We start from the raw sequence: 27701 nt of genomic DNA on the forward strand, positions 1-27701 counted from the left end.
AGTTGTCTCTTGAAACACAAGAAGCTGCATGATAGATTTTGTTGTGGTTTCCAGAGATATGATTTATGACAGGCTGCAATAACATGATCTCAAAGCAGTCCTGTTCTCTGATTTTAAGAAGGCTCTCATAGTCTTTGGAAAAGTAATACCTATATATACTGAATGGAACAGCACTGTGGTTAGCACACTAGCATCACATTCAAGAGGATTACAGTTCAAACCCACATCCAGTCATCCTGACTTAGGTTTTCTGTGGCTTCCCTAAATTGCTCAAGGCAAATGCCAGGATGATTCCTTCAAAAAGGCACAGCCACTTTTCCTCTCCATCCTTCCCTAATCCAAGCTTGTGTTCCATCTCTAATCACATTGTTATTGATAGGACATCAAACACTAATCTCCTCATTCTCCTCCATTACTCAAATACAGCTCCAAAATTAGTGTTGTAGAAAATCTCATTCACTCCACATTCCTTCTCATCTTTTCTTAAAATCATACCACTGATTTGAGTGGTGGCACAGTTTGTGTGGTCAGAGCATAGATGTAACAAATGACACAGTGAAAAGTTACCAGAGGCTAGTCAAAGACAGCTTATGAGTATGATAAAGGCTGACCATTACTGATGCAGCAACAATACTGTTACGCGGAAGCTTCTTTGAAAAGTGCTGGAAGCTATGCGATTTTGTGCAGAAGTAAATACAAACAGCACAGGTGTTGAACTAACACTACAGTAGGGAATGATACATTTATAATTTGCTTTAACAGTGTGTACTTTGAAGTTTTGTATGGTAAATTTCTATTCTGTTTTGTGATTGTTTGTTTTGACAGTTTTGAGTGTATGGTAGTTGACTGTACTAACAACTATATGTTTTGTTAATAATGTTGTTTCATTAACTGAGGCATAATGTAAAACCTATGTAAAAGACTTCTATTAATGAAGAGACCTCATAAGTTTCATTAGACACCTTTCCATCCTAAGGAAAAAAGAAAAAAGAAAATGTGCTACTGTAAATATGCAGCAAAGGACATCACAGACTCAATACAGCTCCAGGAAGATCTTCATTGTTTTTGGAACAATCATGTTTAAAATGAAGTAACATGATATTGTATTTTTAATCTTGCAATTTCAGTGTTATAAAAATGTTATACTGTCTCAAAACAATGAAAGAATTCAGCTCACTATTGAAATTTGATATTTTTAGTCTAGAAGAAAAACAACAAATTTATTATCAGTTGGCAAGGCAACATAATAGTATGACATTGTTGATAGGTCACAGGCTGAATGAGTTTTTGATGCTGTTAGACAGCCTTCCTCCACTAAAAAAATTGTGTCATCATGAATTTAAGATTACTGGAAAGTGAAATTGTCATAAACAATTTAAACAAAGTATAATAAAATACTAAGCTCATGTTTTCCTGATGAGTATGTTGCAAATGTGAACTTGATGTATCCCATTTTAATTGGTCTTCATAACTGATTGTATTATGAGCTTATGAAAGTGTGTGTGTGTGTGTGTGTGTGTGTGTGTGTGTGTGTGTGTGTGTGTATGTGTGTGTGAACATGTTTAATATGAGTTGTACTAACACCAGATGTCAACATGAGCTGAGGAAACTGGTTGTCATATGTTTACTTTATTACTATATATGTGTTCTTTGTTCATCATGGATGGATAGACTGCATCAAAATCACATACATACATTTGAGTTGTTTACAATTCTCATATAACATATGAAGGAAATTGTTCACAACAAGGACATGTATACCATATATCTTATAAGATGCACTGGCATAAAAGATGCACCCCACTTTTTAAGACATTTTTAATGAAAAATTTTCTCACTTAATACATCTATTTCAAAACAATTATGATGTGCAAGTGCATTTACATCAAATACCTAGGTAATTTGAGTGGGAAAAAGTGCTCACCTTTTAATTTCCACCCTCAAATCTGCAAAATTCATTCTCAGATATCAAGGGAGAAATACTTGAAGTCATCATGTCAGAATCTAAATCCCCATATAATAAATTATCCTCTGTACCATCTGGTGCATTACTGAGTCCCCACTTTTTAAGTGATTTAAACACTGTTTCAGTTTTTGTAGAGTACCATGAGGCTTTGACTGACTCGCAAACTTGAGAAATTCTAGGTATCTTCCTCCTTCCTGATGGTGTTGTTTCAAAATCTGTAGCTTGCATCCATTTGTCCCACCCGCCTTCATAAGTTGCTTAAATGATATGTTGATATATACATCCAATGGTAGTAAGCTAGTTAGCCCTCCTGGAATTACAGCTAACTAAGTCTTAAATTCATTCAGCCTATTTTTAACATCTCCTGTTTTTGAGAACAAAACTGATCCTGTGTAACACGACAGGCTTCTTCAGCAGGCCTCCAGACCACCTAGAGCAGATTTTATCTATCCACCTCCTCATTCCTCCTCCAAGCATCCAGCCTTTATTGTGCACATGGACATAAACTGCTTTCAGTAGTTGTTATTTAGGAAGCATCTTTCTTTTTAAAATGAAAAGTGGTGGAAGTTTTGTCCCATCAGTGCAACAGTAAAATGACTGTGTAATGAATAGTTTGTGCCCTGAAGTTTAATCAGCAAGCTTTTTGCACCCTTAAACTTCACAGTTCTGTTGGAAGACACATCAAAAATTAGCAGAGTCTCAGCCATGTATCAAATTTGCAAAAGTTTAAATTTTTCTCTTTTCCCTGCATTAATGAGAAATTGATGAAATTAAAAAAATTTTTCTTTGTACTTGGCTGGCATCTTAAGTGACATTTTTGTCTTGGTATGCATACAAAGCTGATACATCTTCATAAGTCTTGAACACCATGATAGTGATCCTTTTTTCAGTGAATACTGATTTCGCTGGATGAGTAATCATTTTCGTAGAAACTAAAATTCCCACTTGTCTGTTCTCTAAACAATCCGTGTATTGAGTTCTGCTTCAAGTTTTGTCCAATTAACCATTCTACTTCTCAGATTATGTTTACTGTCAGGAGCTTACTTTAAAACATCTTCCTGATTCCACCAAGTTATTATTATTTGTTCAGTTGGCGGTGGTGCAGAATGACTTTCTGCAGCCCTGTTTTGATGCTCTTTAGCATAAGCAATCACTTTCAGCTTAAATGAAATAGTATAGCAATGCCATTTTTCAAACATAATTTGTAAATAAAACCACAATATAGATGTGGCATAAGTTGATCTCCACATTAAACACAACAATAATTGAAACTTGAACAAACAACATAAAAACTGTTAAAGATGGAACTTGTGCATCCACTGATCTCCATACAACTGGAATGCTCAAAATTTACAAGGAAGCTAACAATGAACTGCTTCGAGTGGATACATAGAAATTTTGAAGAAATGGAGCTTATAGATACCTACCTTAACTGTCGATGTATAAGACACATCCAGTTTTTGGGCCTTTTCTCAAAGAAAAAATTATGTGTCTTATATGGTGGCTAATATAGTAAGAGATGAAAACATATTATTTTGTGCCATCACTATGTCACTCTTGAAACATTCTTGGATAGAGTATAAAGAGTGCTGTTTCATGTTATGTGCAGTTTTCCTTTTGAATGGTCCTGGTGCTACACATTTCACTTCTTGAGGCAGTATGTTTAATATTTTAGAGCAATCATTGTAAAACTATCTTGTGTTCCAGAAATATGACAGCTTGATTTTCCAATGTTCCTCTTGTTGAGGGTGTCATCATTATATTTTTCTTGTCTCATGCTGAAAGCCTCTTTCTTTTCTATTACACTGATGAGGCATAAAAACACATACTGGTTGAAAATGGTCATTGTTCCTAACTGGGCGAATATAGGCATTCAGTGCTCCAGCCTTTTGCTTGATGTGATGGTCCCAACATCTTTTGTTTCAAGCATTACCATGTCCTTGAAATGTGAAGTGTGTCCCCATTACAGTAGACCATAACTTATTAATCAGGCTATGAAATAGTGCATAATACACTGTTATACAGTACTGGTCAGTTAATACACCATTTAGTCTCCTCGGGAGGTATATTACATGGGATAACTTGGAGCACACACACAGTGTGCTCATTTATTGATAGTTTGTTGTCAGTTATGAAGCCCGGCAGTTTGACAGCCTCCATATTATTATAGCATCCAACATTGCTGAGGCTGCATACAAGATAATGTGTTTTTGGTTCATTCTTGTTCTATTCTCTATAAGCCACTCTTCAATGTTTTCAGATAGCACATCTGTTGCTATGAGAGCTTGTGCAGAAGTTTTACCTTGGGCAAAAAGGGTGGTGTCACCAGTAAACTGTAGCATATGGTTGTTACAACCTGTATCATTGACATAAATAAGGAACAGAAGTCCCATGATGGATCTGTGTAGTACTCCATGCTTCAATTTTTGTTCTTTGGAGATTGCTCCATGGACTGATACCCACCTTCAGTTTGAATATAAGACTGATGAGTTGCCAGAAACATGTCTCCATTGCCATAACAATATAGCTTATGAAGAGGTATCTTGTGCGAGATGCAATCAGATGCCTTGATGAGGTCACACAGTGTCTGTGCCACACTTGCTCTGTCTGAAAACTACTGCTTTGTATTTTTATTAAGTCCAGTGCTGCTGTTAACATTGACTTTCCTTTATGAAAACCATGCTGTGTATTCTGGAAGAGTTTATTGTCATCAAAGAAACTCACACCCTGGCGTTTAATCATGTACTCCACAAATTTAGCTAAAACTGGAATTATTGAATTTGATCTAAAACTGAATACTCCACCTGGGTTACCTTTTTTGAAGACTGATAGTGTACATAACAGTTTCAGGAATTCTGGGAAGACACAGAAAGCTAAACATTTTTTGATTACTGTGGCTAGTAATTGAACAACGTCCAGAATAACTTCCTTCAGGATTGTGCAGAACATGCCACTCTCTGAATGATTACATGAATTTAATATTTTTACAATGTCCTTAAGGTGCCCCTAATTCCAGTTTTTAATTGTGCAGCAGCTTATGTTTTGTATGAGAGCTGTAAGATTTAATAATGAATCTGGAATTTCACTTACAGTATTTTTTACTATCCTCCCAAAACACTGATTGAAGACAGCAGGACTACAGAAATTTCAGGCAAAGCTAGTATTCTTCCTGTGCTAATTTGCCAGATTCTAAGCTGCTTTATGTGAATTATGAGTCTTCTTAAGAGCCTACAATTGTATTTCTTTTCTGCATCCTCCATTTTATTTCTGTAATTTCTCTTGGCCCACAAGTAGTCACATTGAATTGGGTCTTTAGCTATCTTCATCCAGTCCCTGAACACTATGACAACAATGCCTTTTAATTTACCTGGCGCAGATGTATGCCACATCTTCCCTTTAATACGTTTTTGACTTCCTTGTGATTTGTCTACAGAATTCTTCTTGAGGATTACTGGGAATATGTCATCAAATTTTGTCCTTAAGATTTGGAACTGACATCCAGAGACAGTGCTGGTTGCAGGTCATTTAGTCAGTCTTCTTTAATAATCCTTCTACTGAATATATAACATGAATGCCTTGTGCTTGGTTGTAATTTACTCTTACTCTATATACTGAGTACAGTTACTAATGCAGGGTGATCTGCTATCATTGATTTAAGACCTAAGTATTTAGGTTGGTGATAACTGTGTCTAGGCATGCATCACCCCTCATTGCGAGTTGGTTTGCTACACATGGCCCATAGTTGTTTATTAAACTTATTAAGACCATCTCTTTAGTACTACCATCACCTAGTTGTATGGTGAAGTCACCACACAATGCAATTTTACACTTAAGATGTGTAAGGTAAGGTAGACAGTTCTCCAGCTGTGCAATAAAGTTTTCAAAGTTACGATCTGGTGAATGGTACATGGAGATAACAATCATCAGTATTTGTTAACTCTATTATTGCAATTAGTTCAAAATCAAGGTTTGTACAAATCTTGAAAACTGATTTCCTTTACACTGAAATTGTTGTTTCCATACACTGGCACAACACTATGAGTTGCAGTAGTTCAATACCACACATTTATTCATAGCCAAATATTCAACAGATCTGTAATAGTCACCTTCTGCATCACTCAGCCAGTGGTTACAGACACATAAAAAAAATCTGGATAAACTTCTTCTACAAAGAATGATAAAATGTTCAGTTGGGTTCTTGAACATAGCTATAACTAAAGGTATAGTACTGTCATCTCTAATATCATTTTTGTATGATAACCCATGGTCCTAATTATTAAATTCAGGCTCTATTTTACTGTGCCAATGGTTCACTTTTGGAATAAAAATCTATCTTATTGCAACATCTGGGCCATATATTAATGTCCATTAGCTTTCCCTTTAGATGGAAGTTGACACCAATCTTGAAACTATTATTTATGCCCTTAGTTTCTAGTTTATATACTTGAAAGTTGCAATAACCTAGAAAGATTTTCTTCAGAAATCTATTTACATTTTCAGTTGCTGTATTGTTTTCACTTTTCCTAAATGGAAACATGACCTTTCCTCTCATTGCTTATCACCAGTGCCTACTATCATATTTTTTTCTGTCTCTGGTACTTTAATTTCTGTCTGATACCATTGTAAATGCTTGGGATATTGATCTCCTTTCTCTACAGTTTCATGAAGTGGACCCTCATATGGCATTTTTGGTTGTACAGGTACACTCTGAGTCATTTTGTGCATCTTGTTTGTTTGCTGTCCTGCAGTAGTGGATGAGATTTGTTTATCATTACAGCAAACAGTTCTTTTCTTGTAATGTGCCTCATGCCAGTCTGTATTTGAATTGTGTGGAAGTTTCTCTTCTGAAAAACTCATGAAGATGTAAAGACTATTTTGATCATTACTGGTGTCAGCTTTTGTCTTGTTAAAAGAAATATTATTCACACATCAAATCTATGTTGCTTCTTGGTTTGTAGGCTCAGTATTGTTATAAAATTGTTCTGACTTGTCTATCGTAGTTGTAGTGTTGTTTTCTTGTCCACACTCATTATATATAGTCACAGCTTTGATTAAAACATTAGGTTAGCATTATCCTGGAGTGTTTTCAAGGAATTACAGAAAACAAAATGAGTCTAAACTTCTGAGAAACACATTCTGACCATTGCATTACAAGATACACCCAGCATTGATAGAGACTGTTTCAGTTTGCAGTTATCATAATTTCCAGCCACTGTGATTAAATACAAGCACAAAATCCTAAAATAATGCTAAGTTTGTGAGAAACAATTATGCTGAACAATATCACACAGTTTTATAGTCAAATCTGTAATGTTTGTGGTTATTGTTTGATATTATAACATATTTATTATTGTATCTGTGGAAATCAGTTTCATTATTTTATGTCTATGTATTTATTAATTTACTGTAATTGTTGGAAGATATTGAATTATATGTTACAGTAAATATTGACTAATATAATGCATTTATAACTAGAAGAATCATGGAGTTGTTATTGACTTGTCCTATATCATGATGTGCTTTGCTGTACAAATTGTATGATCTACAGGACCAATAATAAATCAAATCAAATTTATGCAGCTACAGTGTTGGTACTTAAAAGCTATATTTTTTATAAAAGTCAAGAGCTTCATATTACTGGTCATGAGAATATCTGAGAGGAATAGAACAAGCTGTCATCTGTTACCAAAATGTATACTAGGCTTTAGTGAAAGTTAACAAACAGAATTATGTGGTATTAATATCACAGGACTTTTAAGTTCTTGCAGGAGATGTAATATGCCCAAAACTTGAAAGGAAACATACATCAATGTTCTGTATCCAACGGCGAACATTTAATAGTGATCTTTCATTTGTAACATCATAAAGTAACAATACTCCATCAGCACGGCGAAAATATGCTTTGGTCATAGCTCTGAAACGTTCTTGTCCTGTAAAAATGAAAATTATATACCCATATGAGAAATACAATAATGACTCATGCTTAAATTAATGATGAAATTTATAATGAACTTTAAGTAAGTAATCATGTAGAATAATTTTTTCTAGCTATTGTCATACCTGCAGTATCCCATAGCTGCAATGCAACATTCCTGTTGTCTATTTTGATGGTTTTTACTTGGAAGTCAACCCCTGTAGAATGGGCATAGTAAGAATTTTACTAAAATGCTTGCTCTGTAATCCGAGGTATATAACAAACTAGTGTCATAAATTACATTTATATTTACATCTACATCCATACACTGCAAACCACTGAGAAGTGTATGGCAGAGGGTACATCCCACTGTACCAGTTATTAGGATTTTTGCCTGTTGCATTCACGTATGGTGTGTGGGAAAAATGATTGTTTAAATGCCTCTGTGCATGCTGTAATTAACCTCATCTTGTCCTCATGATCCCTATGGGAGCAATATGTAGGGGGTTGGGGTATGTTCCTAGCATCGTCATTTAAAAATGATTATTGAAATTTTGTGAGTATGCTTTCTCAGGATAGTTTACATTTATATTCAAGAGCGCCTGTTCAGTTTCTTCAGCATTTTTGTGACACTCTCCCACCAGATCAAACAAACCTGTGACATTCATGCTACCCTTCTATGTATGCTTTCAATATACCCTGTTATTGCTACTTGGAACAGGTCCCAACAGTGTCAATTCTACCACTAGGCAAGACTAGGCGGCCACCTAAGGCAGGAAAATTTTAGAGGTGGCAAAGAGCAGGAAAAATTAATTTCAAATCTAACAGCCAAAAATTCATAGTGATTTTTTTTAACAACTACTGTGAGCAGCCCAGTGGGCTATAAGCAGTCACTCTTCCCTAATTTAGGGCCACTGACTACAAGGAACAGAAAGTGCCATTGCAGTTGGACAAGCACAACATCCGTGCTTCACTGGGTTTTGAACTTGGACACATATTGGGTGAATGATCAGAAGCTAATGGCTTAAACCACTGTGCCACCAGGATGGCTGATAAAAGCTGTAGAATCCTCAATATGAAATGTAAAGAAGGTTTCCTTCATTTGTTTAATTGCAAGACAATGGATGCTGAAAAGGACGAGATTTATTCCTCATTCTAAAAATATCTCAATTACAACAGAAAAGGAAAAGTACCATTTTTATCCAGATGACCTAGTTTGATGCTTTGGCATGTCTCCTGTCAGTACAGCATAATTTCTAAATTCAGGGAAAAATTACATTTGCACCAGAATAATAGATTCACAACTTTATCCATCCATTTTTTTTTGCAATTAACTGACATAAGCAACTGAGGGCAAATTTGGTTGCACTGGTATATTCCATTGGCTTTCAGTTTGAAATGTTCAGTACATTTTTCCTACTTCAGTTATTTCAGGAAATTTAAAAAATTGAGGACAAAAAATAAGACATTGATGACACCTGTTATCCTCAGTTGGTTTTAAAGGAATTGAGGACAAAGCATGAAAATTAAGAACTGTGCATGGATTAAAAGTGTAATGTGAGATTTGCATTGTCTTTTTTCAGTTCTTGCCTAGGGTGGAAAAACACCTAGCAATGGTCCTGGGTCTGACACACTTGAGCAATATTCTAGGGTGGGTTGCATGAGTGATTTGTAAGCAATTTCCTTTCTAGACTGTTATCCTGTACAGTCCTCATTACTTAATTATCTTCACATGACAAAATGTTTTGCAAACATGTAAAAGCAAATGAACTTTTTAGAATATACTACAACACAGATATATGCATTTTTGTAATTTAAATAACTTAGTAGTTAATCTTATTAAAAGCTTTAAAATATTTTGAATCAAAGAATTAGATGAGAAAGGAGATACTAACCAAGGGTGGATCCCATATTGTTAATGAAAACACCTTTACAAAATCTAAAAATAAAGCTACTCTTTCCAACTGCTGCATCTCCAGCAAATACTATTTTGAAAGTTCTGTCAACTGGACCCTCAGGTTCTAAGGAGGACTGGGTCTTTGTATTTGGTGTTCTTCCATTAACCACAGAAGACAACACTTGTTTGTTGTAAATGGTGTCATGTTCCTGTGACATATTTTATGAAAGAAAGCAGTGTAAAGTATAAATAATACATGTATATCACAAGGTAATATGTAGGCTTAACAGTTACTGTACCTTGGAAATGTGAAAATCATTTTTGTCTTCTGACTCATTTCCCTCTTTCCTTACAGCTTCACAGATTTCTTCTTGCAGTGACTTTTTACCAGCCATATCAGTACTGATTTTTACAGATCTTCCATAAGCTTGAGGAAAATTTTCATGTGCAAAGAAAACTTGTAGGTATTAAAACTGTAGAATTAATATTTTTACAGTATTGAGTTTGTTAAACTAAACATTAGATTCAGATTCTGTATTCAGATTATTTATTTGTGGCTGACTACATTCAGCAGAACTGGCTTTCTTGCTGACAGCAAGTTACAATTGCCAGCAAAGTATTAACATTAATGATCAAATTAAATGTACAAATTAAGTATCTTACTTACAGCTATAACTCTACACACTAATATCAACATTGTCCATATCACAGAACTCTTTTATATTGTAACATGGATATTTTGTGAGAAAGTCATCTAATTTTATTTCGAATTTTTTAAATGGCTGGTATAGATTAATGAGAGGTAACTTGTTAAAATTTTTTAGGGCATTCACTTTATGGAAATTTCCTATTATTACTAGCCTGTGCAATGGAATGTCAATGCTTACCTTATTTCTAGTGTCATGTTTGTGGATTGTTTCCCTGATAACATGTTGTTTAATGTTGTCCCTGACAAAGAGTGCAGACTCACAGACATATAGATCCACAGCTGTTAGTATCCTAAGCCTAATTAAAAAAATGACAACAGTGCTCTATAAGACCAGCATTCCATATTATATGGAAAATTATTTTTCGACTTTTAAAATGTTACTGTATGAGGAAAATGTCCCTATATGAGTAGGCCATAGGAGATATGTGACTGAAAGAGTGTAAAATATGGCATACAGGGATAATTATTACTGACAATCTCTCTCAGTTTCCAAAAAGATAGTACACTCATGAGATCTTTTTACAGACTTTGTTGATATGGTCTTCCCAACTGAATCAGGCATCAGTATGTACTCCTAAGAGTTTGAAACATTTATTTTCTATACTTCTGGGTCTTGCCCGGGTTAGAAACAAGTCTATTGACTGCAGACCGATGTAATGCTTAATCTTATCAAAAGTTAGGGCGCTGTGACGCAAAATAAGTGATGTTGTATCATCACTATAGCAGACTACAACTGTGATACACAATGAGGCAGGTCACTTATAGCCACAAAGGAAAAGAGGGAGCCAAGGACACACCCCTGTGGAACAACCATACCAATTCCTTCTAAGGGGGATTGCCTATTTCAAATTGAGACTACCTGTGTTGTGTTCTAGTACGAGCAAATTCTGCTAGTGTAGAAATGTGTACACCATAATACTCCAGTTTTGTTATACATATAATATAACATATGTTAAAAGTAATGCAGTTGAATGCTTACTAAGATCACGTAAGTGATGCCATCTTCTTATTTTTGTAATCTGTTAAAGTCTGATCAAAAATTTCCAGAAGAACTTCAGTGATATTTTAGCTGGGCAAAATAAAACATAATGGCTTAGTTATCAGGTGAACTGTTCATTTAATGACATAATCAGACATTCAGTGGAAGCCCATACTTTTGGAGTTAGATCATTCAGAAACAGTTTCACAGACTTCAGACAGTATGGTTTTATCCCAATGGAGCAAAGACCTTTCAAACAGCTGGGAACCAAGCAAATCCCTTGCAGATATGTCTGTGGCTTTAATTTGGTCTTTGGTTTCTCTGAGAGATGTGACAAAGTAGTTATTCAATTCTCTTGGATCAAGCAGAGTTTGACATGCCTGGCTAGAAAAATTATCTTGCCTAATAACTTCTCATGCTGCCTTACACTTATATGGAGCATCTTCTATGTACCTTTCACATGCTGCTTATTGGATTTTATGAAGTTAGTTTTGTAATACAATACCTTTATATATAGAAGTATCATGGAGCCCACCAATTATCCTCAATTATATACAATGAAGAGCCAAAGAAACTGGTTCACCTGTCTAATATCGTGTAGGGCCCCCAAGAGCATACAGAAGTGCTGCAACACAACATGGCATGGACTAGACCAATATCTGAAGTAGTGCTGGAGGGAATTGACTCCACAAATCCTGCAAGGCTGTCCTTAAATCCATAAGAGTGTGAGGGCATGGAGATCTCTTCTGAACAGCATATTGCAAGGCATCCCAGATATGCTCAATAATGTTCATGTCTGGGGAGTTCAGTGGCCAGCAGAAGTGTTTAAACTCAGAAAAGCATTCCTGAAGCCACTCTGCAGCAATTCTGGGTGTGTGAAGTGTCACATTGTCCTGCTAGAATTGGCGAAGTCTGCTGCAATGCACAATGGGTATGAATGAATGCAGGTGATCAGACAGGATGCACACATACATATCACCAGCCAGAGTTGTATCTAGACATATCAGGGGTACCATATCGCAACTGCACACGCCCCACACTATTTAAGAGCCTCCACCAGCATGAACAGTCTCCTGCTGACATGCAGGGTCCATGGATTCATGAGGTTGTCTCCATCCCCGTACACATCCATCTGCTTAATACAATTTGAAATGTGACTCATCTGACCAGGCAACATTTTTCCAGTCATCAACAGTCCAATGCCGGTACTGATGGGCCATGCAAGGTACACATCAAGGGTACACATCAAGGATACATGAGTGGGCCTTCAGCTCCAAAATAATGTATTGATGATGTTTCATTGAAGGCCCAACATAGAAATCTGCAGCAATTCGCAGAAGGGCTGAACTTCTGTCATGTTGAATGGTTTACTTTGGTCGTCATTGATTCCATTCTTGCAGGATCTTTTTCCAGCCAAAGCAATGTTGGAGATCTAATGTTTTACCAGATTCCTGATATTCACAGTACACTTATGAAATGGTCATATGGGAAAATCCCCCCATCATCACTACCTCAGAGATGCTTTCTCCCATCACATGTGCACCAACTGTAACACCATGTTCAAACTCACTTAAACCTTGATAACCTGCCATTGTAGCAGCAGTAACTGATCTAACTGTGCCATACACTTTTTTTCTTATGTAGATGTTGCTGACCACAGTGCTGTATTCTGCCTATTTACATATGTTTGTACTTGAATATGTATGCTTATACCAGTTTCTTTGACACTTAAGTGTATATTCAATTCAGTATGAGTATGTTCTCCCTGATATCTGCCATTTCGTTTGTATACCAGTTAATTTTTTAATTTTTATTTTTACCTGAGGAGTTAACTTTTAGTAATTGGGAACTTGAATACCATAAGACTCTACATTTTTTTAAAAAAAGTTATCAAAACCGTCTACAACAACAGGTTTTCTTTTGTGAAATTGTGATACAGAATCCCAATTTGTGTTATTTAATTTGTCAGTAAATAACATACTGTTCTCCTCTCTCTGACCTCTTATCTGTGCCACACTTCATTAATCAGAATAATTTGTCTGCTTATGATAAAGTATTAAAAGCAATGAAACAAAATCTGCAAATGTTCCACTGGCCAGACTAGCCACACATTTCTTCCTGTGTAAATTAATAAATAATGTTGTTTAGACATGCATCATTATGATAGGACACTTGCTCATGCAAGGTTTTAAAATATTGAAAAACTGTTCTGGAGTCTAGTTGCTTTGAATTTCCCATTTCAATATTAAAATCTCCACAGACAGCAACATATGTTTAAACATAAAAATCTCTTAACCAAAAATTCAAACTGTTCAAAAAATACATTTATATTTCCATTTGGAGACCTATGCAGGCTGTCAATTATTATATTTTCCTCAATCAGTCCTATACAATCAGAACCACAAATCTGCAGAAACCTTAAGCTGTTAGAACTTAAGTTTTTTTCTACAAAATGTATGAATAAGGAGGGAGGTAGAGATAGATGCCAAATGTTGGGAAAATAGTATTATAGGTGAATATAGTTTCCTCTTTCATGGAAGGAAATATGATAGCAAAATATTACAGTATTTTAGATGTTGAGGTGCTATTAACTGGTTAATTTTGGTGGGTTAATGTGATAAATATTGACTTTTTGCAGAGTATATGCTGAGTTGTTGGGGTGTGCTACATTAATTTTGGTCTGTTCCACAACTATGATTCATTGCAGAATGGATACATGTTGTTTTCAATGCAAATATTGGTTTGTTGCAGCTCTCTATGTTAATCTATCCTGTGTAAGTTTCTTCATCTCTGCAGCACTATTACAACATACATCCACTTGAAACTGGTTTCCTGTATTCAAGTCTAGGTCTCTCCATATCCCCTTATATCTTTAAGCCCCACCCCACTCCCCCCTCCCGAAACACACACACACTTCCCTCTGTAGCCAAACTGACTATTTACTGATGCCTCAGAAATTGTCTTATCAATTGTCTTCTCTCTTAGTTAATTTGTGGCACAGATTTATTTCCTCCCCAGTTTGATTCAATACCTCCTCATTAGTTATCAGTCTGCCCATCTAATGTTCAGTATTTTTCAGTAGCACCACAATCGGAAACATTGTACATTTGCATTATAGATACATAGATCTTATAAATTGATTCCAGAAGAGTTTTGTATCATTTTTCATAAAGTTAAGCAGTTACTCCAACAATAATTTAAGGAGTGAAACTTCAAGGGGGAATCTGCATGAGATTCTCTGACAACAGCTACACAGCTGAAGTTCACATTTCGAATGAGGTTAGAGGATGAACCAAGGATATTGTCGATGTCCATTCACATGTTTATAACAAAACACAGCAGAAAAGGAGGATAAAGTGCTTCCTAAGAGTCATTATGCCCTTTTGCCAAAGCTCTGCACTTTCTCACAAAGTGTTTGTCATAGAAAGGTTTCACCCAGATCATTATAGTTTTACATTTGATTTGTTAAATTATCTCTTTTCAGAATGGGGAACAGGATTTTTTAAAGTGCCTAAAACCAATAAGAATTATAATTATGCAAATTCAACTATGAGACTCAATGATGGTGGAAATTGAAGCATGTTTTTGACCACGGATGCACTCATATGGTGGCAGGGAGTGTCAACATTTTGGAGATGAGAGCAAGTAACACTGACACTGAGACAGAATGATTATGCATTAAGTGCAAGACTATGTATTAAATGAGGGCTCATAAACTACCTGTTCAACAATATTCAAAGTTCTTCAAGTGAAAGGTCTATATCTAAGAACTGGGTACACAAAATACATAGACTTGTAAATCTCCAGTAGGTTCTTGTTGAAGGGAAGTATGTGGGGGCATGAGCAGAGAAAAAGAGAACAGGAGAAATATTAGTAATATTCATGATACAGGGTTAATCAATTTATAACAACAGAATAGTGTGCTGTCAGTCATTCTGCTGCTGAAAATTTGGTAAATATCAGAGCTAGAGTAATCATGCATTACTGTATATCCAATTTTCTATTACTCATTTTTGTATTCTTTTGTAATGGGAACTCTGATCCATGTTTTTATAGTTTTTCAATAGAAATTTGCATTTCATCTATCAGAAACAGCAGCTCAACTTCTAAAATAATAATACTTCAAACTGCAGTTCAATTGCAGCAAAGGAACAAGAACTGCTTCAAAATCTTCTTGCTCTAGCATCATCAGATATAAAAAAGAAGTCATGATGATTTCAAGGTCTTTAGAGAAAGAGTACTAGATCAGTTAGAGAGGGATGGTAAAAAAGGTTTCTGTGAGGTGATTTAGGAAATCATAGAATACCTGAATTAGTGTTGGACATAGAACTACATCCCTTCTAAATATGAATGAAGGTAGGATATTAGAGAATTTTCGAACTTATCAATAATAATAAGAAATTCTTTCCCTTTTTTATGATGAAGAACGTTCCATCCAGTACAAAATAAACAAAATAACAATCATTAGAAAGATTGTCCTTTTTAGAGAAACCATCCTGAGATTTACTTTAAGTAAGCCTGTGCACCATCTCTTGCAACCCCATCTTTGATTGGATCTTAAACCATAACCTTATATCCTTCATGCCACAAGAGATTTAAGGAAACAATGGAAAACTTAAATCTGAATGACAAAATGCAAATTTTGACAGTAAATATTGATCCAGTGCATAACAACTGTGTCACCTTGCTCATTTAATGGTGTGAAGAGATAGAAACAATTTTCATTTGTTTTTGCTTGTAAACTTCCTGAATTCCTTGAACTTTCACGCTATATTACCGTAAATTACAAATTATTTCTAAAATTAAACAAGTAAAGGAGCCATTGAGTAGAGATGGGTTTGAAAGCTTGTATGACACATTATCATTCATCATCTGTTTTTTTCCTTTTAGTCTTCTTCGTATTTGATGAATCAGATTATCAAGGCAATGATCTGGAGAACCTATAGTTAACAGGCACAAAATTATGGATCATGGATATTTGAATTAGTTAATGTAATAATCTATGTTTTCTGGTGTCAGTCATAGAAGTATATTGCTTTGCTGTCAAGGTTTCAGGTAAAAATGAATTTCCTATCATTTGTGTGACAATACATTCGGTCAACTTAAAACTATGTAAAGAAATGGAGATAAAATTCATTCTCTAACCTATTTTGATTCTATCAAAGACATTCCAGTTTATAAAAATGACTATGTCACTCAAGCATTCTTGTTTTATCGACATGAACATCAGAACTACACTCCTAGAAATTGAAATAAGAACACCGTGAATTCATTGTCCCAGGAAGGGGAAACTTTATTGACACATTCCTGGGGTCAGATACATCACATGATCACACTGACAGAACCACAGGCACATAGACACAGGCAACAGAACATGCACAATGTCAGCACTAGTACAGTGTATATCCACCTTTCGCAGCAATGCAGGCTGCTATTCTCCCATGGAGACGATCGTAGAGATGCTGGATGTAGTCCTGTGGAACGGCTTGCCATGCCATTTCCACCTGGCACCTCAGTTGGACCAGCGTTCGTGTTGGACGTGCAGACCGCGTGAGACGATGCTTCATCCAGTCCCAAACATGCTCAATGGGGGACAGATCCGGAGATCTTGCTGGCCAGGGTAGTTGACTTACACCTTCTAGAGCACGTTGGGTGGCACGGGATACATGCGGACGTGCATTGTCCTGTTGGAACAGCAAGTTCCCTTGCCGGTCTAGGAATGGTAGAACGATGGATTCGATGACGGTTTGGATGTACCGTGCACTATTCAGTGTCCTCTCGACGATCACCAGAGGTGTACGGCCAGTGTAGGAGATCGCTCCTCACACCATGATGCCGAGTGTTGGCCCTGTGTGCCTCGGTCGTATGCAGTCCTGATTGTGGCGCTCACCTGCACGGAGCCAAACACGCATACGACCATCATTGGCACCAAGGCAGAAGTGACTCTCATCGCTGAAGACGACACGTCTCCATTCGTTCCTCCATTCACGCCTGTCGCGACACCACTGGAGGCGGGCTGCACGATGTTGGGGCGTGAGCGGAAGACGGCCTAACGGTGTGCGGGACCGTAGCCCAGCTTCATGGGAGACGGTTGCGAATGGTCCTCGCCGATACCCCAGGAGCAACAGTGTCCCTCATTTGCTGGGAAGTGCGGTGTGGTCCCCTACAGCACTGCGTAGGATCGTACGGTCTTGGCGTGCATCCGTGCGTTGCTGCGGTCCGGTCCCAGGTCGATGGGTACGTGCACCTTCCGCCGACCACTGGCGACAACATCGATGTACTGTGGAGACCTCACGCCCCACGTGTTGAGCAATTCGGCGGTACGTCCACCCGGCCTCCCGCATGCCCACTATACGCCCTCACTCAGAGTCCGTCAACTGCACATACGGTTCACATCCACGCTGTCACGGCATGCTACCAGTGTTAAAGACTGCGATGCAGCTCCGTATGCCACGGCAAACTGGCTGACACTGACGGTGGTGGTGCACAAATGCTGCGCAGCTAGCGCCATTCGACGGTCAACACCGCGGTTCCTGGTGTGTCCGCTGTGCCGTGCGTATGATCATTGCTTGTACAACCCTCTCGCAGTGTCCGGAGCAAGTATGGTGGGTCTGACACACCGGTGTCAATGTATTCTTTTTTCCATTTCCAGGAGTGTATATCACACTGAAAAGGTAACTGTGATATAAGAAAGTAAGACTTTGTTCAGCTTTGAAGAATATCTGATGCAAGGATGTACTGAATGCTTATTTTAATTTGATTTTTATTTCATCCAAAAATATTGTGTATGAAGAGTGTGCATATGATACAGGACAAATCAAGAAATGAAAGTCTTCTGAATTACGTAGTTACTCAGAACAACGATTTTGATTAAGTTTGTTGGTATCACTAATAATAACACATTACTTATGACTTTAATATATTAGGTAGTCCTTAACACTGCAATATTTATTTTTCAGTAGATAGACTGTGAGATTATGGGGAAAGTCCCTGTCATGTGTGATGTCCTGTTGATTTCTGGGCAGTCTTGTTAGCAACTTGGTATTGTAGTACCAAGGTCCTTATTCAAAAATTTTCTGTCATTTAGAAATTTTTCTTGACTGGTTTTTCTTCCCTGCATTAGGACCACAGGTACTTGCATTTCTTTTATAGAGGTGTACAGGTCTCAAAAATTTCTGTTTCTGTGACCTTTCACAATGTTGTCGACAGAAAAAGTGTCATCTATATGATCGCCATAAACATAGAAGCAAGACACACCGATGAACACCACAGAATGCCACTCAGTGTCCCATTTGACTCTACCTCTTTACCATACAATTCTCTGTAGTCTGTGGTGGAATCTCAGTGGTAACTTCAGCTCATTACAGTTTGCAGTAATCTATTCCCAAGGGATCATGGTGACATTCTGCCTGCAACCTCTGCCTATATTTCAGCAGTTGTGATTTGTCTGTTTGTCAGAACCTGTTGAACAGTTCTATTATCTATTTGTGATGTAGTCCTTCTGGAAGGACCTGTGCTTGTTTTTTGTCCTCCTGGGAACATCTTGTCACCACTCATTCTGCAGTCATTGCACTATAGACTACTTTCTTTGCAATCTGTTTGTATGATGCTTCTATGTTCCTCATGCCAATGCTTTGACCTTTCTCAAATTCCAAATAGTGGCAATAAACTCCATCTGCACATAAATGTCATCTGGGCATGCTATGTTGCCATCTCCACCTGATAAATTCCAGTAACCTTTATCACACCCAATAGCCATCATGTACTCACACTATTCTTAATCTGTAAGAATGTTTTTTTCCTGTATTGAAAATAAGATTGCACAAGGACAAAATTTTGATCATTATATTCCATAGGCATGAAAATACTGGAGCATCATAGAATTTGGTCTAGATTTCATGATTTCACACTTCCCATTTCCATCAGTGTAAGTATATGAGAACAGAACACTACTAATTCAATAGAAAAGCATTGATAAAAATAGGTACATCTAAAATGTGACAATAGCTACCTAAGACTTCAGAGAGCTGACACTTGCACACAAAATGACACACAGAGCTACACTGTGTGTCTTCCTGTGGAAAGTTTTCTGTGTAGCTATATGCTCTTCAATTCCTTGACTATTCTGTGAATAGCGATCTGTTACTTTAAACTTAACTTTAATTAAAGTAATTTTACAAAGCCTGAATATTAAATTATATTTACCATATTCATCAAGTCTTTTCACTTTCTGTACAGCCTCATCATCTGAGTCAGACTTCATATTGCTGAGGCTGTGTGGAGCTGAATCTGCATCAGTGCTGACATCAGAAGGGTCAGGACTTCGACTTATTTGTGCTCTACGGATCATAGAGATATATACTGAAATGAGCATCTAAGTAAACAAAATCCTGCTCTTACAGTTGAAAAATATCTCATTAAAAATTACTTTATGATTGTCAGACAAGTAGCATTTGCATGGTGTAAGGCAAAAAAAAAAAAAAAAAAAAGCCATAAAGTTGTGGTGAGAAAATAATAAAATGAACTAAGCTGTCTTGGGGGTTATAGCTCCAGAGTAACAGGTGTGTTTTTGGTGGCAACTAAATCCACCTTCAAGATATATGGGTATTTATTTTAGACATTAATTGCATTCCAGATTAGAATGTATTGTGTTTGATTTAAATTTGTAAGGCAAGATAGATTGCTACTTACTGTAAAGATGACACAGTAATTGTTAGACAGGCAAAACTGAAAGGCACTAACACATTATCTTTCAGACACAGCCTTTGTCAGAAAAAGGAAGGGAAACACACACCATTCATTCACATAAGTAATCACACCTCACTCATACATAATCACCAACTCTGGCAGCTCACACCAGAATGCAAATGTCACATGGAATGGAAGGAGCAATCTGGAAGGTGTGGGAAAGAGGAAGGGATAGCAGTGTATGATTGGTGGGGAGAGGTGGGGGGGGGGGGGGGGGGAAGAGGAGGAACACTGTCTGATAGAGTGTGCAGGGACTAGACTGCCAACTGGTACAGTGTCAAGAGGTTGTGTAGTAGGGAGGTGGGGAAAATGAAGTAAAAAAGGACGGGAGCAGGGAAAGATGGGTGGGTGTGTTGGCAGAGGGTGGGAGACGAGAATGGGGAAGAGGGGATAGGACAGAGGGGTTGAAAACTGTTGGATGGATGGTGTGGGAACAATACGTAACATGCTTGATTTCAGTGGCTGCTTCATTACTCAAGCCATCTGGATCCTCCCCTCCACCACCAGCTTTTCTGAATTGCACATACGTGAGTTATCCTTACAACACATTCTCTGCTCCTGTAATTATCCCAGCCTCAACCTCTGGTAACAACCCCCCCTCCCACCACATCCTTCACCCAGTAGTTTCCACCCTCTCTTTCCTATAATCACCTTATCTGTCCCTGGTCGTGTCCTTCCTCACTCCATTTTCCCCACTCCCTGCCCCAGAACCTCCTGACACTGTGCCTGGTGCAGTCTAGTCCCTCCACACTCCACCAGACAGCACTCCTCTCTCCCTCACCCATACAATGCTATGCCGTCATCTCCCCTCCCCCCCCCCCCCCCTCCCCCTCCCTGCCCCTCCCGACCACCCTTCCAGATTGTTGCTTCCATTCCACGTGACAGTTGCATTCTGGTCTGAGCTGTCAGAGTTGGCTGTTGTGTGTGCATGAGATGTGCTTGCTTGTGTGTTTCTCTTTCTTTTTCTGATGAAGGCTGTGACCAAAAGCTAATATGTAAGTGTCTTTTAATTGTGCCTGTATGTAACTTAATATGGCGTATTTATGGTTAGTAGCAATCTCTCTTTTCCTGCATTGTTGATGTTTCAACTAGGAGTTTCCATTGTTTGATTTATCCCTTTACTGAAATGGCTATTTATGTTGTGACTGGTTATATTAGTTACTATTAGTGTAATTTGGAAACACAGTCCACCATTAATTATAGTTAAAACTCTCAACAATTTTGAATGGGATATAGTTGAACCAAAGATTTTCTTCTAATAACAAGCTACCAGTTAAACATACTACATGCAAATTAAGATATTGCGTTCGTTCTTTCTCTCCCTTTTTCAAACACTTGTACCTCTATGGCTATTTTATACTTGCCAAAGCTTCTCCAAAATTTTGACAATGCAGGCAAGTGGTTAGTTCTGTTATGAAAAAGTCATTAACAATAATAATTACATACAAGATACAAATATTCTGTTGAGAAACCTCAGACTTCAAGGATTCTTTTAAATTAAACTAATAAAATACAGAACTGCATTACTAAACAAGAAGAAGGAGCCACTGGCTCTGAAAGTCTGTAAAAGTTAAATCCTCTTGTGTGTGTGTTCCTCTGCTGCCACTTGATGAGTAGATTGTTTATCTATCCATTCTCATTATTTAAACAAGAAGTCAGACTTTCTTTTATTTTTGGAAGAAGGAGCTATATGACCTTAATACAACAACTACAATATTATAAATAATAATACATGAAAATTATTATGATAATGAAAAATCTGAGTTTGGAAAACACACACACACACACACAAACACACACACACACACACACACACACACACACACACACACACAAAATGAGCACTTTTCCTACCTCCCCATCTGTGTGTGTGTGTGTGTGTGTGTGTGTGTGTGTGAGAGAGAGAGAGAGAGAGAGAGAGAGAGAGAGAGAGAGAGAGAGAGAGAGAGAGAGAGAGAGAGAGTTAAACTAGTGTGGTTTTTCTGAGCTGTTCTCTGTTTGCGATCCATCAATCAGGTATCGGGTAATGGATGCCTTTCCTCATCTTTGTCTGTATATATTCTTCGTAAGATACTGTGCAGTGCATGACTGCAAGTATTTTGTATCAAAACTAGTGACTTTCTGTCTTGTGATTTTCTGGGATGTTTGGGGTGGAAGGGTACAAGTACATGTACATCAAAAAGATAGGTGGTATGTTTATCACACCAGATTCAAAGTAAAATCTCGTGACGAAAATAAAAAAAATTAAAAAATTTAAAAAAATCTCTTGCCTAGTAGACATGTTTCCCAAGCACACTCCCCTCATAGTAGAAATGATGAGATATTGTACTAAATGGAGTGAAATGTGTTCTCTGAAAATTATGCAGTTGGTTAATGAACTGCAAATAGTATCTAAAATAAGTAGGAAGATTTTTAAGACCCGTAAACTAGATGAAGAGGCAGTAGTATGATACACTAAGGAAAAACTTGGGACATTTTGATCTTTGCAGGAGAATTCAGAGGAACTGTGTCTTAGTTGACCAAATACAGGATAGATGTGTATGCAGTAGAAAAGTAAATGATGGGTATACAGTCTCTATAACAAAACTGGTAAAGAAACAGCAACTACTGCACAGTATGTGTAAGACATAATGTAGTGCTATAGATAGATAGATGATACACATTTGGCCATCGAGAGAGCAATGTATGAAGCCTTCAATGACATCAAAAAACCTCTCACAAAACCAAAGAAATTCTGGTCATATGTAAAGGCCATCAGTGGTGCCAAAGTATGTATCCAGACATTCATGGTTTACACAGGAACTAAAATTGGTGGCAGCAAGGGAAAGACAGAAATACTCCATTTTCTACTGTTCTGCTAAAAAAGATGGTCCAGGAGTACTGCACTTGTTTAATTCTCCCAATGATGCAAAGATGACTAATATAGATAACACCACTGTGAAAATAAAAAGGACCCAGGGTCCAGAGAAATACTTCTCAGATCCTATATTGATTGTTTGCTGAGTTAGACCCTCTTTTAACTGTAAAAAAACCACAGATCCTTTTAACAAATACTGTACCCAGTAGCTGGAAGAAAATAGATCACACTAATCTACAAGATAGCTGGCAGACCCTTAGAACATAGTATGAGCTCAAATATCATGAAGTATCTCCAATAGAATGTCCAACTCCATGCTTGTGCTTTTTGCACCTGATGTCCTGTAAGCCGTGGTTAAAGGCAGTCAGATAGATGCAGTTTTTCTTGACTTCCAAAAAGCATTTTATTCAATACTATACCAATGATGATTAATGAATATATGATCATATGGTGTATCCAATAAAACTTGTGACTAGATTTAGGATTTCTTGGTAGGGTGAACACAGAATGTTATTTAGATGGAAAGTTTGGCTGTTCATGTTGTGCATTAGTGATCTGGATGACAATAGTAATAACAGGCTGAGTTATTTTGTATATTATTCAGTTGCCTGTAATAAAGAACTATAAAAACACACATATATAGTTAGATCTTGATAAAATTTCAAAATGGTGCAAAAATTGGGCATTTACTTTAAATGTTCAGAAATATAAAAGTGTGCACATCACAAAATGCAATAACATAGTAACCTATAATTACAATGTCAAAAAGATTCAAATTCAATCAGACAACTCATACATGTGCCTATAGTTAATCATTTTTGGGGATATGAGGTGGAATCACATAGACTCAGTGATAGGTAAACCAGGTTGCAGACTTTGGTTCTTTGGTAGGATACTGGAAATTGTATTCAGACCACAGAGGAGACTGCTTAGAAAACTTTCATGTAACCGGTCCTAGAATATGACTCAAGTGTGTGGGACTCATACGAATTAGGATTAAAAGGGAATATTGAGTATATGTAAACAAGGGTAAGCACAAATCATCATGATTTTGTATGACTGGTATTCACTTGTAGATGGATGCCAACTATTTTATGTAAACCTACTCCCAGAACCAAATTTAAGTGAGGAATCTAGGGATGTAATGTGGCCCCCTATGTATTATTATCACAAGGAGTGCAAACAGAAGATCAGATTAACTGCAGCACACACAGTGGTGTCAAACAGTAATTCTTCCAATGCTCCATGTGTAAACAGAATGGGAAAAAGCCTTAATACAATACATGGTACTATGGGACATACCTAATGACATGGACTCTACAGTGGTTTACAGAGAATGGATGCATATGTGAATGTACAAAATGACATAATACGATAAACTCTAAGAGCATGCCACTGATCTTGTCATTGGATGCCACTGCAGTGTTTTGTTTTGTTATGGGTATTATATAGCCCTTATCCATATTTAAAAAACTGACATTCAGTACACCAAGTAAAAAGTATGTACAAATTGTTCTAGATTTCCCTACATCCAGTGATGAAAGATTCCTGTAGACAACAGCATTATCCATAAATAATCAGAAGTTACTGCTGATCCGTTTGCTAAATTGTTTATGCTACTGAGAACATTATGAATCCTATAACATTGCTTTGAGTCACCAAATGCTACTTTCTCTTTTGCTGAAGATTCACCCTTCAGTATATACTGGATGATTTCAATAAGATATTCTTCAAACTAACCACATATTTGCAAAGATACAAGATATGACCATATCTCAATTATCAGTTGACATTGTGGTGCCTTTCTGAAATCTGGAAATGTTTATCTGTCTGGTTTCTTGTCAAGGAAATAGGAAAAAGAAAAAACTTATTAGACAACTTCTTATTATGTTTTCACTTAAAAAGCTTATGAAAACATCCCTGAACACACCTTCTAAAAAAATTGTTAGTCCAGTTCACTTCAGTGGATTTTAAGGTCACTACATCCACGTCAAATATGAGAAAAGGTGAGAGAAATGAAATCAGGAAGAACAATATGTGGATAATATTAAACAGTAGCAATACTCAAAAACTATGGAATTATTCTTTACATGCTTGAAGAACACAGTCCTATACTGCTGGTGCAAGGCGAAGCAGGTCTAGATAAAAATGGTCCACCTGTATCGATTACAGAGAGTAGATTGTCATTGGTGTCTTGAAGTTTGAGATTTGCTTCACTGGAATAAAAAAAAAAGCATTATGCCACATAAGTTAGAATAAAATTAAAGAAAATGTTAAAAGTAATCATAAAAAATAAAATTATACTATAATTAATTTTGACATATTTCCAATTAGCAAGCCCTGTGTTTTAAACCAATATTGGGATGTGAAATATATTAATTACTTATCATTTTAGTATTACTTATCATTGTAGTAGAACAAGACTCTGACTAATCTTATGACTATGACTGCAGTTGTGCAGAAAGTAAAAAAAAAAAAGTGTCACTACAATCAAACAAGTCTAGCAAAGCCTATATTCATCTACTTTTAACAAGCATATGTACAAGAAAAAAAAGTGGCATTTTTTCATCAGAAGTACCATCATTCAGCCGAATACTGGAAAGGACTGAAAGGAAAAAAGGACTATTCCTTGAAGAAGATTAACTGTTACTCAGAATCTGTAAGGGTATGCTGGAAAGTAATGCCTCCAAATTTTTTATGTGAAAACTCATAAAGATTCTTAAATAAAACAAACTTAATTAAAATTCCACATCTTTATTCTTCACTTCCACATATTTATTTCTCAACATAGTTGCTCTGGCAATGAGAGAGAGAGAGACCAGCATACCAGAGTGTTGATAGGGTCACTATATAATATCTGACTTTGTTGACAGTGAACCAAAGGTGTCACATTGTTGCAGGTGTCATTGTGCTTATGTGTGGTATGACATTGTCATGCTGAAATAAAGGGTGCTCCATGTGTGGACAAGCTCTTTGAATTCGAAACTCAATAATAGCATGCTGCTTCTCACACACTGACACAGCTGCATTACACACCACCATATTACATGCTACAATTCAGAGCCCTCTAGTTGCAGAGGATTGCAGCTTATGTCAGCGTAGTGGGAAAGTCAACTGAGTAATATTCATGACACACATTGACTGTGTTAATTTCGAAAACAGAATAAAAATTTGGAGACATTACTTTTCAACATGCCCTTGTACATCAGGATAAATGAAACAGGGCAGAAAAGAAAACTAGGAATTAAATGACAGTAACATAAAGTATCTGATATGAAAGAAAGTTGGAAGTGGCTATGAGAACAGTTAATAAGTCAGATATAAAGGAAGGACAAATTCAATTAATAGTTAAGTGGAATGAAAGATATGCACTGAAACAGAAAAAAAATTAATTCATTCAACATTGGTTGGCACTCCCCCTATAGTCCCTGCAAAGTAGCAATTTGAAACATGTGGCAATGTATGTGTGAAAATTGACTATAGTTCTGTCTACCACCACTGGATGGTGTTGCTGTTCCCATAGTTGGTGCATTACAGCAGCACTTGTTCTGGTTTGCAAGTACACTGGTGGGCATCGATAAGACAACACGGAAGCAGTCAAGCATGGGAATTGGTGGACAGTATGGTTTCTTTGGAGGGAAGGTATGACTGCTATAGACATCCACAGTAGATTGATAGCTATATGTGATAAAACAGCACCAAGTCACAGGTCTGTGTTTCATTTGATATCAAAGACGGCAGTGACTGTACTGAAAGTCACAAAATCACTAGATATTGAGCAACTGCTTGCAAACTAAACAATGCCCAGTGTGTCAATGACTTGGTAATGGAGCACAAGCAAATCACATTTGATGAACTAGAGATGGGGGACTCTCCACACCATCAAGAGGATTTGATGGTGAAGGTGTGTGCTCAATGGGTGCCCCATTCGGCAACACTAAACGGGCCATGGCATTCTGCTCCAACATGGCAATGTGTAGTCACACATCAGATGCCAGACCATTGGCCCCATGTGTGATCTAGAGTGTATCGTGGTGCTTCATACTTCACATTCACCAAATCTGGCTCCTAGCAACAATGCCCTGTGTGACACAATGAAAGAGGACACCACAATAACAAACTCCATGAAGTTGTTCACCAGCAGTGCTGGGATACCCCAAAGAATGGTTTGCTATGAAAATACAGAAGCTGCCTGAGTGACAATAAAAGTACATAGGCGTCTGGCAGGGACTACCTGTAGTATAATCTTTGTGTGTTTGTTCAGTAAATAGTTCCCATGAACACAAAACATCATAGTGCCAATCATTTTTAATGCCCAAATTAAAAAAAAATAAAATAAAAATAAAAAATATGGTAAAAACCCTGAAGGAAAAGAAGAGAGAAGAAGCCAAGAAGTATAAAGGGAAAGATTAAATAAATATGGCCAGAGAATGATTGCTGACAGGATAGCCCCCACTGTGTGTTAACGGCAAAAACTCTCTGTCTTAGTTGTTGTTATACTGAGATATTAAGTTGAAATGAACAACAAATAGCAAACAGAATGGAAAAAGAAATGAATCTACTTATTAATCAGAGAAAGACCACCAAATAATCTTAAAAAGTAAGAGCCAATAGAATATCTGTAATTTTTT

General features: G+C 37.0%; 1 protein-coding gene across 1 annotated transcript in view; it reads right to left on the reverse strand.

The window, feature by feature from the left end:
- LOC126298278 (ras and EF-hand domain-containing protein-like) overlaps positions 1-27701 on the reverse strand; it is a 349695-nt gene that overhangs the window by 28512 nt on the left and 293482 nt on the right. Inside the window, exons 6-11 of the mRNA XM_049989578.1 lie at positions 25161-25286; positions 19671-19804; positions 10077-10204; positions 9776-9986; positions 8027-8098; positions 7772-7896 (exon numbers count right to left, since the gene is read on the reverse strand). Coding sequence (XP_049845535.1) covers positions 7772-7896; positions 8027-8098; positions 9776-9986; positions 10077-10204; positions 19671-19804; positions 25161-25286 — 796 coding nt within the window. The remainder of the gene's footprint in view (positions 1-7771; positions 7897-8026; positions 8099-9775; positions 9987-10076; positions 10205-19670; positions 19805-25160; positions 25287-27701) is intronic.

The sequence above is a fragment of the Schistocerca gregaria genome, chromosome X (assembly GCF_023897955.1).
Source record: "Schistocerca gregaria isolate iqSchGreg1 chromosome X, iqSchGreg1.2, whole genome shotgun sequence".
Lineage (NCBI taxonomy): Eukaryota > Metazoa > Arthropoda > Insecta > Orthoptera > Acrididae > Schistocerca > Schistocerca gregaria.